The sequence below is a fragment of the Protopterus annectens genome, chromosome 11.part0, assembly GCF_019279795.1.
Source record: "Protopterus annectens isolate FY-2018-M chromosome 11.part0, PAN1.0, whole genome shotgun sequence".
NCBI classification, from domain to species: Eukaryota; Metazoa; Chordata; order Ceratodontiformes; family Protopteridae; genus Protopterus; species Protopterus annectens.
In genome coordinates, this window is record NC_056745.1 from 84,084,644 (window position 1) to 84,097,346 (window position 12,703).

General features: G+C 39.0%; 1 protein-coding gene across 1 annotated transcript in view; it reads left to right on the forward strand.

Moving 5' to 3' along the window:
• The window catches only part of PKP2 (plakophilin 2), a 1,518,559-nt gene that overhangs the window by 1,059,907 nt on the left and 445,949 nt on the right, over nucleotides 1-12,703 (forward strand). The window contains exon 6 of the mRNA XM_044087464.1: nucleotides 3,409-3,586. Coding sequence (XP_043943399.1) covers nucleotides 3,409-3,586 — 178 coding nt within the window. The remainder of the gene's footprint in view (nucleotides 1-3,408; nucleotides 3,587-12,703) is intronic.

A 12,703-nucleotide genomic window follows, 5' to 3' on the forward strand; every position in this document is an offset into this window, starting at 1 on the left:
AACTGTTTCTGGAAAATTTACTTTTTCAAGCTGCTGTTACTGAAGAAATTTACAGATTTTTGGTAAACGAACACCCCCTTATTACAGTTGTCTTTGGTATTCCCAAAGTACGTAAGAATATTTACAGTCCACCATATCGTATTATTGTGGCCACTCACGACAGTTCTACTTACCCCCTGGGAATCTTTGTTGATAGATTACTTAAGAATGCTTTGCCACGATTATTTATTAAAAGACTCCTGGGATTTTTTAACCAAAATTAAACAAGAATTTTATAGCCCCAGTTGTAGATTTTCCACCATAGATGTGGTAGATTTGTTTGTCAGTTCCACATACAGAGTGCTTAGAACTGTTTTACAAAGCCGTATTTCAGCTTGCAACCTTGAGCAGTACATTTGTTACATCTGTAACACAAGTTGTGGAGGTAATTTTATACAACAATTTTATTACATTTGAAAAAGAATATTTTAGACAGGTGAAGGTTGTGGCTATGGACACAAGTTGTGTCCCTATTTATGCAGGCCTGGTTGTCTGGGCATGGAAAAAGAGGCATTTTTAATTCAACTTATAAGGAACATTGGACCATTTGTTTGCGATACCTGGATAATATTTTTATCCTGTGGAAAGATAGGGGACAAGTAAAGGAGGACTTCATTATGTTTGTCAATGGTATTTGCCCGTATTTTGAGTTTGCACACACACATTCATACGATTCTGCTAACTACCTGGACGTTACTTTTTAAAGGCTGTTATCAATGGGTGCTTTATTTTGAGAGTGCTTAGACAATCAACATTTTCAAGTAGTTATTTGGATTTTAACAGCTGCCATCTAAGACATACTAAGAAAATATTTTTTCAAGCAGTTATTTGGATTTTAACAGCTACCATCTAAGACATACTAAGAAAATATTTTTAAGGGCCAACTTGTATGCGCAGCCAGGATGAGTTCAGATGTTTTGGCCTTTAAATTAGAACTTGGTAAAATTGTACAAATGTTTCAGGATAGAGGCTACCCCCCACCCCAAATTTTCTTTTTAAAATAGGGAAGGAAGTTTTGGATGGGTGGGGTACAAAGTGAAGATGAAGTAGGATTTGCAGCAAAGACAATGCAAAAGGCTACTAAGTCTTTTACAGATTCGATGATCGTTCACTTTTAGGAACGAGACAGAGATGTTAAAGAGATTGTGTTAAAAACCGGGTGCTGTTCAGACTTCATTCATAGTTTGGGAGAGAAACCCACCTTTGTTTATAAAACTGGTCACAACCTAAAATATTTGGTTGAACATCCCAGAATATTTAATAGTACCATCTGTAAAGGGACCATGGATTGTGGGACTTGTAAATGTAGATTTATCCTGCAAGATAGTTCGAGCACGATAGATAATCCACTGCAATGTATAATTTTGAAGGTAGGAAACTGCAACAGCAGTGAATTAGTATAAATAGCAGTTTGCCAGGGATGCAGTTTTTTCTACATTGGCAAGACTGAAAGACAGCTACGTAAAAGACTATACATACATGTTTATGCCATTCAAAACAAAAATATTAACAACATGTTATATAAGCATATACTGACTTACAACTTATGCAGTAAGTTTCTTTAGTTTCTTTTTTTATAGTGGACATTATTAATAAAGACATGGGGGGGGGGGGGTGATCCACTGGGAGAATGAAATTGAAAGAAGGAAATTCATCTGGCAGCTTAGATTGAAACCCACACCACAATACTTCCTGGTATTAAATGTTTCATCTGCACCCATTTTAAAAATCACAGCTGCAGAGTTATAAAATATGAAATGTTTTTTATTTTTATTTCTGTTTTTTTCTTTCTGTGTTAATTCTGCTTACATAAGCTTAGTTTTTAGCTCTATTAACTGTTGTTTACTTTAGCTGTTCTTGCGAGTGTATTTTTCTAAGATGGTTTATAGCTTTAAGGAGCATGTTTTAATTGAGTGGTGTGTCACATGGTTTTAATTGCTTTGTATAGATGGTTCTGATGAAGTCCCATGTTGGCAGGGACGAAAGCGCTTGACCGTTTGTTTTATGTTTTATTAAAATCCCTTTTTGTCGTTTGTGGTTACTAAACTTTTTTTCTTTAGTATACCTTTAGCATGTGTTTACCCACTACGTGTGTCTCTGGTTTTCTTATGTACATTCATTGTTTTACATTTGCCTTCCAGCAGTAATGTGGAAATGGTATAAACTTGTACTTCTATATTTTTATTAGCACATTTATTGTGTAGATTATATATATTTTGTTGCTAAGATGCGTTTCAAGTTCACTCATTTCCCATCAAAAACATAGTAACCATTTTATGCATGTATTATTTGCTGCATGCATTATTTGCTGGGTTTTCTTGCATAAAAGGAGTCCAGCACTGAAGTGTGGTTTGCTGATATAAGTGACAAAGGGAGCTTGGTGTTGACATATGTCTAACTAGAAAGGGTTTATAATTTTGTTGTGCTCATTTGCAAAACGAGTTGCCTCAAAGTGGCTCAGTGTGGGATATAACTGCTTTTCTTTCTGTACCAGGAGTCTGTGTTCAGAAAGCGAGTATCATTACATTTATGGTGAGAAAAGTATTAATTGTAGGTAATTTCTTTAATTCTAACAGTTTATCCAAACCCATTATTTTTAATTTTCAGTATGGCAGTCAAATGACTGTATACAAATAATGTGAAATACAGGAAAGCTGAATGCTTTAATTGCCTTTATTTTATGAGGTTAATATGCTCCATTGCTTTATTCTCCCACATCAGCAACTCTTGTGAAGTGTACTGTTCAGGTGCAAAGCAAGTATTACTTCTTAGCAAGTTCCTGTCACCACTACCATCATCAAAATCAGAAGTAAAAAGATGATGAGCTTGAATCAGTTTTTCAGTGCATGCCACCTGCTTTTAACTAAGGCAGCTGTCCTGTTTCTGCAGAAGGAAGTGTTGCATCTGAATTGTGTGAGGATATTTTATTTTAACATGTTTCCAGAGATTTTTAAAGTAAAAATGAATTGTTTGACAAGATGAGTGCTTAACAGTGGGCTTTAATGTATAGTAATGACTTTTTTTTTTATTTTATTTAATATGTGTTAACTGGATAAACCTACTGGACACGAATGTCCCATTTTAGAGCAACTTAGGAACACACTGTCTGTTTAAATGAGTTGCTTCGAATCACACAGTAGGCAGATAAAAGTAAAAAGGATCAAACCCTGTACCTTGGATACAGGAAGCAACTCAGTAAGCTGAGGAACCTTAATCCTTTGCATTCTTCCTCACTAGTGCTTGTGTGGTCTGTAATTAAATCAGAAACTTTTGAACATGATATAGTTATGTTTTCAGAACTTATTCTATGCCTCTTTGCTTGCAAGATTCTTACTTTTCAGTGATCCTCTGATGCTTTCCTCTCTTTAGGATTGCTGTGGAACCTGTCATCCATTGACAGCCTGAAGAATGTATTGACAAACGAAGGACTCCAAACCATTACACAGAACGTGGTCGTCCCCTATTCCGGCTGGTACGAAGGAGACTGTCCAAAGAGTGCAGTTAATCCTGACCCCGAAATTTTCTACAATATCACTGGCTGTCTGAGGCAAGTATTATTTGCTGTTCATCCAGTGTCATACATCTTGAGAAACTGGTATTTAACAAAAGTTAAGGCTGAGTTAAGACTGATTTGACTTATAATTAATATGTCTCAAAGTGTAGAGCTTGTAATTAACAAAGTGCTGCTCATTTTGGCAAATAGACAAATGTTTTATGTCAAAATGTATGGGCAGGAATGGAGGCTAACAATTAATAGAACTTTGGACCCATTTTAAGGAAAACTAAGTGAACTCTGAAGTTATATTTTTTCCTGTTAGGGTAAGAAGCTGTTTAAAATAAAATCAAATGAGGTGACAAGAAAGTAACTTATATGCATGCATATGCACACATTTTTGTGCATATGTGTGTTTGCGTGCGTACATATGTGCAGGATGAATACACACGTAAGTCTTTGTTGTGTCTGAATACCTAAAATATCTACATATGAGACTCACTAACATCATTATCCTTCACCTCCTCTACTATGGCCTGGTTCAGAAGCTACTTGTCTGACAGGCAACAATCAGTCCAGTGGAAAGGAACTCTGTCTACACAACTTCCAACCACCATAGGAGTCCCACAGGGCTCTATACTGGGCCCGCTATTGTTCTCTATTTTCACAAATAACCTCAAATGCTCTACACAACATGCCACACTCATACAATGTGCAGATGATTCAACTCTGATCTGCTCTGCCTCATCTCCCACCACCCTACGTACACTCACTCAAGATACCTTTATCTCAGTAGAAAAATGGATATCTGGGATCCAACTAATTCTAAATCCCAAAAAGACAAAACTGCTACTATTTACCCCTAATAGATAAAAAAAAACCCTCTCCTTTACCATAACCTCTAATGACGGCACCACCATCTCCCCTTCTAACCACACCAAACTTCTGGGCATTGAAATAGACAATAATCTCCACTTTGATGTTCACATCTCACATACCATAAAACTAGTACACAAAATCTAGGCTCGCTATACAGGCATAAGTCCTTTCTCTCACAAAAGCAAGAGTCACTCTTGCACAAAGCCACCTCCTCTCAACTCTATTATACAGCACCAATCTTTACCCAAATCAGACAATGTGACCTAGACAAACTAGAATCATGCTACAATAAAATAGCCAAGTTTGCTACTAACTCAACCTATAGAACCCATCACTGTGCTGCACTAAAAGAACTAAAATGGCTTGAGCTACCACAGCTACTTAACTATCACCAGCTGGGCACAGCCTCCAATACTCTCAACCATCCTGAAAAACCCCTCATTATCCAACCTACTTACTATCTATACTACAAACCGATACCTAAGATCCAGTGAAAAATCTCTCCTCTCCATCACCAAGGCTAACAATAATGCAGGGAAAGCTGTACTCCCACACCGTTGCCAGAAATTGGAACTCTCTTCCCCTATCTGTGTCCACTGCCCCTCCACATCCATATTCAAAACTCCTCAAATCGCACCTTCTTAGTACATGGTTATGCCCTTGTATCACATAACCCTACCCATACTACTATTAACTCCCCAAATTCCCCTCTGATCACATGCTGGAGCTCTGATCCCCTGTAGGCTTGGTCATCTGAAAGGGTACTTTTAACTGTAGAATCTTACTTGATATATTTTCTTTTCTTACCAAAGTATGACTGACATTGTCTTTTTACCCATGTTCTATATCTTTTACCTGGAGTGTTTTTATTAATTCTTGTTATATTACTATGCTCAGCATACATGATGTAACCTGTTTTGTGTATTATGCTGGATGTACTGTATTTGTATAACTTGATGTTGGAGCTTTTCTCCCCGGGCCTCCGCTGAAAATGGACCTGGTCCAGTCGGAATTTCCCGGTTAACAAATGTAAAAAAAATAAATAAATAAATAAATATGAAACAATGAGTATACATTGATAAACACACACATGCATGCATGTGATTCTGCACACGTGCATATAGATACATATTTATGTATGTACGATATATGTTTGTGTGTATATGTATATATACTGGTGAATGATTTTGTCAAAGGTAGCTTTGACTGAAAGAAAAAAAAAACAGTACATACTTTTGACTGAAAAGCCATTTTGTAAGAAACATTCTACATGACATATATACCATAAAAGATTTTTTGAACACCCCCTGTACCCCCCACACCCTTTTTAATTATGTATTTTAACTCAATGGTCACACACCATGGAATAAAGAAGAAATCGCCACACATGGTTAATCAGTGCCAGTGAACAAACTCAATCATCAACAAGTCAGTACAAAGACAAAATGATCAGCTTTAACAATTGGCTTTATTACTGGTGTCATTCTAAGGGGATCCAATGTCTGTCTGCTTGGGATGACATGCTTGACAAGCCACGCTGCTTCGCAAGGGATGGCTTGCACCTGTCACCCCTGGGCTTCCTGATATTGGCCAAGGCTCTTGCCACCCCCATAGTGCCTTTTTTAGGCAAGGCTCAAAAGACAAACCTACCTCCCTAGAAAACACAAGTGAAAAAAAACTAAGGGTAATGCTGCTCAGTGCCAGAGGTCTAAAGCTCAAGATGCAGGCTCTCGAAGCTCTCCTCAGTATGGAGAACATTGATGTCTGTGCAGTGACTGAAACCTGGTTCAAGGCTCCTGAGAGCACCCCAGCACTACCAGGTTTTACCTCATATCATGCTTTCCGGCCCCAAAACTTGGACCGAACCACAAAAGGAGGGGGAGTATCCATATTCATCAAGGATACCCACACCTCCAGGTTAGTGGCAATGCACGAAGCATCAGAGACCATCCATGTGCAACTAACCATAGGCAAAACTGCCCTACAGTTTGTAGCATGCTACAGACCACCCTCTCAAACTCAGCAACCCCACTCAGCCTTCCTGAAGACACTGGAGAGTATGAATGTCTCTCCAAATACCATCATATTGGGAGACTTCAACTACCTAAACATAGACTGGGAACATTACTCAAGCCCCAACACCCTAGCCCAAAGGTTCCTAGAATTCATAAACTCAAATGCGATGGAACAACTAGTCACCACTCCCACAAGAGGAGATAATATACTAGACCTGATCATCACAAACATGGGGACAAAATGCTCCAACCGGAAGTATACCCCTCATTGGTGAGATCAGACCATAAATTAATCTCACTGGAAATCCACATCCCGCCCCCACCCCCTGCACAAAAGACCACAGTGAAGAACTTCTCAAAAGCCGACTTTACACTTCTTAAGTCTGAAGTGGTATCCTTCAAGGCCCCTGGGCCAATGGAAACCACAACCCACACCACTGAATCCTTTATAAATGCCTTCTACGGGCACCTTCAAAAATGCATGGATCATGCAATCCCTAATAAAACCAAGACCCATTCCCCCAAAGGCAGGCGCCCTGTCTGCTGGACCCCAGCCATTAACAAACTTTACAACAGGAGGAGGAAGCTACTACATGACAGAGCAAAATCCCTAAAAGGGAAGGCATCTCTGATCAGTACTAGCAAAAAACTACGATCACTCATAAAATCATCCAAGGCCAACTTTGAGAGAAAAATCGCAAAAGACACAAAAGACATTCACAAGGCCTTCTTTAGCTATGTTAGAAACCTGGGTGGAAGCTCCCAGATATGTTCAGAGTTAGTCCAAAATGACACAAAATACACTGAACCCACAGAAGACATTGCCAACATTCTGGCAGACAGGTTCAGTGCAAATTTCTCCGCCCCCTCCCCCCCCAAAAGGAGAAATATCTATCCCAGCAGAGTGTAGCCTCCCTAACATCTCAGATGCCCAGGTGAGAGCCGCCCTCGCCAAAGCTAAAAACACAGCATCAATGGGACTGGATGGTGTCCCGGGCTGCGTGTTACATGAACTCCAAGAGGAACTAAACCTGCACATAAGGCTGCTGTTTAATCTTAGCCTTACTACAGGATACGTACCCAAAGAGTGGCGTACAGCAACAGTAGTCCCACTCCACAAAGGCGGTGCTTCTACGGACCCTGGAAATTACCACCCCATAAGCTTGACGAGCCTGGTCTGCAAAGCTATGGAAAGGATCATTATGGAACTCATAAACAAAGACATTGGAGACCTACAGACATTGGATCCTACCCAGTTTGGCTTTGTCAAGGGCAGATCCTGCCTTTTGAACTTGGTCGACTTTTTTGAAACAGTCACTAAGGCCATTGATGAGGGTAAGGCAGTTCACACAGCCTACCTTGACCGTGCAAAAGCCTTCGACACAATACCCTACTTGGGCATCATAGACAAACTCACCAGCTTAAATGTAAACCCATATGTCACAAGATGGGTTGCAAACTGGCTCAAGGACAGAACCCACAAGGTCAGAATTGCTGGAGACTTGTCAGACTCTAAGCCAGTCACAAGCGGTGTCCCACAGGGCTCAGTCCTGGGACCCCTCTTGTTCGGCATTTATTTTTCCGAGGTGCAAGCAAACATAGGAGGATTGTGGCTGACAAAGTTCGCAGATGACTGCAACCTGGGCGCCATAATTGATACTCCAGCGGACACAAGCATCCTTCAGAGAGGCCTCATAGAAACAGATAATTGGTGCCAGAGCCATGGCCTTAAACTGAACGCCAAAAAATGTATAGTCATACCCTTTGGGAAAAACAAGGTACCCACAAATTACCACATAGGTGGTAATCCATTAAGTACCTAAGAGGTAATCAGGGACCCAAGTTGACAGTAACCTCTCATTTGACACTCACATTGCCAAGGTGGTTAGGAAGACCTTCTATATTGCCCACCTTATCATGAAGGGATTCACATCTAGATCAAGAGAGGTCATTGTGCCCCTGTACTCTTCTCTTATCAGACCCATGATTGAGTACAGTGCCCCATTTGGGATGTATCTTACCCGACACCTGCAGCAGTTGGAAAGACCCCAAAAGTTCCTCACCAAGAGGATAAAGGGTCTCAAACATATGTCATATGCTGCCCGGCTGAAGAAACTCCAGCTCTATTCAGTCGCTTACCGCCTACTCAGAGGTGATCTATGCCTGACGTACAAGGCCATGTCCAATCCGGAATTAGTGGACATGCTCCACCTCAGAAAATCCAAATCCATCAGAGCCACGAGAGCAAGAGATTTGAACCTCAACACAGAAGTAAATAGGACGTGCTGGAGGGACAGATTCACAACCCAGAGGCTCACTACACTCTGGAACAGAATCCCAGTCCATGTTAGGCAGAGCCCCTCACTAACTCTCTTCAAGAGAAATCTTGACGAGTGGATGGGAGATCGTAGGTTTACCCCAGGGGTCATCTTGTGTCACTACTAGACAGAGGCACAGTAAACTAAACCCTAAATGGGCGTAGTATTCTCATCCCAAGGGGTGGCGAAAGCCACACACACTCTGGCTAGGCTTATAAATGCCCTAGGGCAGATAGCCTACTATGAACCTATGAACCCTTGGGGTACAATGTGATGGTGAGCATTGCCGATCCACATAAAATCTTCTAAATTACATCCCTAACAACTCCCACTATCAAAAATGACACCAGAAGTACCATCTGTAGACGTGTACAGTTTTTGGTCAAATGGCTATTTAGTCTAAAGTGCATTCAGTCGGGACTTCCAAGATGGCTGCACACTGAGTAACAGCTTAAGTTTAGCTCCCCCAATATGAAAAAAAGAAACTGAGAAATGGGCTAATAATTCTGCCAGCTTTAGTAAAATTCAGTTACTGACTAATAAGTACACTGCTTGGATGACAGCAAAGAAGAAAATTAGAAACCCTGAAAAAATCAACTAGAAAAGGTAAACGGAGGTGTTCAGAAAAAAGCAGCTTAGGTTTTGGCTTTGGTACAAGAAATGGCCTCCAGTAATTCAGAGGAAGAATTAATTCAAGCAAACACTGAGTGAAGTTTGAAGGAGTATATAAACTCAAATAACAAAAGGCTAGAAAAAATGGAGGAAGCTTTAAGCAGCTCTTCAGTTGAACTGATAAAAATGTAAAAATTAGAAGTCGAAGCTGGCTGAGTATGATACTTCTCAAGAAGAGCTGTTTCAAAAATGGTAGAATTAAAGGACACAGCACACAGGGAAAGTCTGAGATTTTCTGCTGTACCAGAGAAACTGGAAGGAACAGATTGTAGTAATTTTATGCATGCAAACGTAGGGGTGGTATTCCACAGCAAGATTTCTTAATTGAAGAGCACTTCAAGTGCATGTTCTAAATCTGGCTATGACAAAGTAGCCAGCACTTGTATTAGTGAAAATAGTATCATACCAGCAGAAAGAGTTGTTCCTGACAAAACTGTGGCAGAAGGTCAAAGTGTTAAAAATTGGAAAGAACATAGTCTTTGTGGAAAATGATTATTTGCTGTATACCAGGCAGAAGAGAAACAAATTTGTCCCAGCATTCGGGAAATGTCAAAAGGCAAGTGTGAGATTTAATCTGCTGTATCCAGCTGTCTTCAGAATATTTTTTTTCCTGGAAGATCAGACATTTTGAAGCAGAACAGACTGCGGAGGAAATACAAAGCGCAAAGAGACTATGCTTCTCATTTTTTTTTGACAATAGAGCTCACAGAGAGACTTTGCTAGTGAAACCTTTTCCAGTGTTCCAGTGGACAATGCTTGAGAGTCAGAAAAAAGCACAGAAGCTGACAAGAATTAGGAGTACCTTGGATTTGAACCAAAGTCTGGTGTTGGGAGATAGAGATGAACAGGAAGAAAACCAGTGTCATTGCGGTTAGTGAGTAAATGTGAGACTAAAAACTTCTGTCACATTTGTGAAATATGAATTTACAAGGAAAAGTGGCTGAGAAAGATTGGGCTTTTGTTGACTTCATTAAACATGTGGGTAGACTGAAAGCATATATACCCCACTTCATGCCATTAATCTTTAGAAGGGCACTAAAGGGAAAAAGTAATTGTAAGTAAAGCAATGTTGATTCTTAACAGTATTCGTATAAAACATGTGATGAGGTAAACTGTGTGTTACATAGTAAAGTAGAGTTGTGTAGTGTGTAGTCAGGGGTATCTAAAATGAAGGGGTGAGGGTAAATCTTTTCAGCGATTGTTGTATATGAGAAAGATACCAAAGTAAATATTTGTTTAGCTTTAGAAATGTAGGTATGATATTAAAAGAGAAGAAAGGCTGGACAAAAGCATGTTTACGTTAATAGGCTGTACTCGGGCTGTCAGGATAGGGGTTGAGGTGTAAAAGTACACTGATTATAATATATGTAGAGTTGAGTTGCTTGCTCTTACTTTTGTATAGGTGGAATGTCTTGATAAATGTCCTGGGCTTAATCTAAAAATATGGCAAATTTAATGAGAAGGGTGGAGTCTGTTGCATATTTAATGATATTAGCTGTTTTTTCCACTTTAGTAAGTAAATATTCAGTGTGAGTTGAGAAGTCTGCAGTTAGGGCCAGTTGTACATTCTGTTCTTATTTTTCTGTGAAGACAAGCTGACTACATGTGCAGGCAATTTATCTTGAGAGTTCTGAACATTTTTTTTCTGAGGAGAATGTAAAATTACAAGACACAAGGGCAAGCAGCTGAGTAAAAAGCAAAGTTTCAAAATTATTGTCAGTGAATAAGAGACAGCTTTACTATCAGTCTAAGAACGGTCTATAATTTTTATTTAAAGATACCCAGTGCAATTTTTCTTCAGGTTAAAAGTTGATGCTTATTGAAAGTATACAAGCTGTTTTCACGTCTGGGTGGAGAAGAGAAATGATGAAAGAACAGACAGCTGTCAGTGAAAACACAGGCTACAACATATGCTTTAACATGAAAAACCTTAACTTTAGGTTTGGTGATACCTGTGGGTACAGCTACCTATTTGGGACAGTTGCTCCCATCAGGAGGGCTAAACTTCATTATTTGAAGATGTACATTGTTTTGTGTGTTTGTATTAAGTTAATAGGTTTTGGGGGTGTTCTGGGGTAATTTGTGTTTTTTTTAGGGTTTTCATTTTATCAAAATGTCTTGTAAGATATGACAGCTTCAAATGGATATGACAAGAAACAACTGTATAGAAGAGCAACCTGCTAAACATTAGTATATGCATGTAACACAAAAACTGAAACTTGACAATTAAAAAAGCTGTTATGTATAACAGGTGGGAATAACAACTTCTTATCATAATGACATCACTTTCCATATTATCTTTAAAAGTGAATGGTCTCACAGGTATATACAGAAAAGAAAATGGAGTGAACTATATTAAAAATGCAGCGTGCAGATAGCTATGCTACAGGAGACTCATTTGTAAAGAATGGAGCTTGTGAATTTGATAAATAAAGGATTTCTGGATAGTTATTCAGTGGAATATCTCAGATAAAGAAAAAGGGGAGTACTTATATTAATTGTGAGTAGAGCTCCAATAGTGATAGAAGAGGGAAAAAAGACAATAATGGTAGATTTTGTAGTACTAAGGGACTACTGGCAAGGGATGAGGAGTATGATTGATGGCATGTATTTATATTCTGCCTAAAAGTGCTACAGTGTAGCTTAAGAAAATTCTGGTAGAAATAATCACCTTTCAGCAGGGAATGAATGACTTGTAAATAGGGACTGGAATGTGATTTGCATGTATGAAAATATTTGGTATAAGATGTGAATTCAGTAGTAGGAGTTTTGAGAGAATTTACATATTAGTCTCCAAGGTACAAAAACTGGGCTAGACTAGACAGAAATTATATTTCACAGGAACACGTGCATTTAATTGAAAGTTTTGATAACATCACTAGCTATTTCAGATCATGCGCCAATAATAACTAAAGTAAAAACATAGGGTAATGAAGTAAAAATGAGACACTGGTGCTCCCTCATATCTGTTAAGAGGAATTTAAGGAATGGGCAGTGGAAATTATTCGGGAGATATTAGGGAAGATAGAACTTTTTTCTGAAAATATAGCTAGGGAGTATGATAAAATTGAAGTGGAGTTTAAATGTAGGGTAGAAATAAAAAGAAAAATAGATATGGTTAAGAAGTAACAAGAATTATGTAGAGGGACTGACAAAGGTTGAAGTATTGCAGAATAGGGAGAATCTCATAGAACAAGATGAGGCACAATTGTAGAGTGCTAAAGAAAAAAGAAGCTACCTCGATATTACGCATGAGTTTAGAAAGATTGCTGTTAAGCAACTGTTTT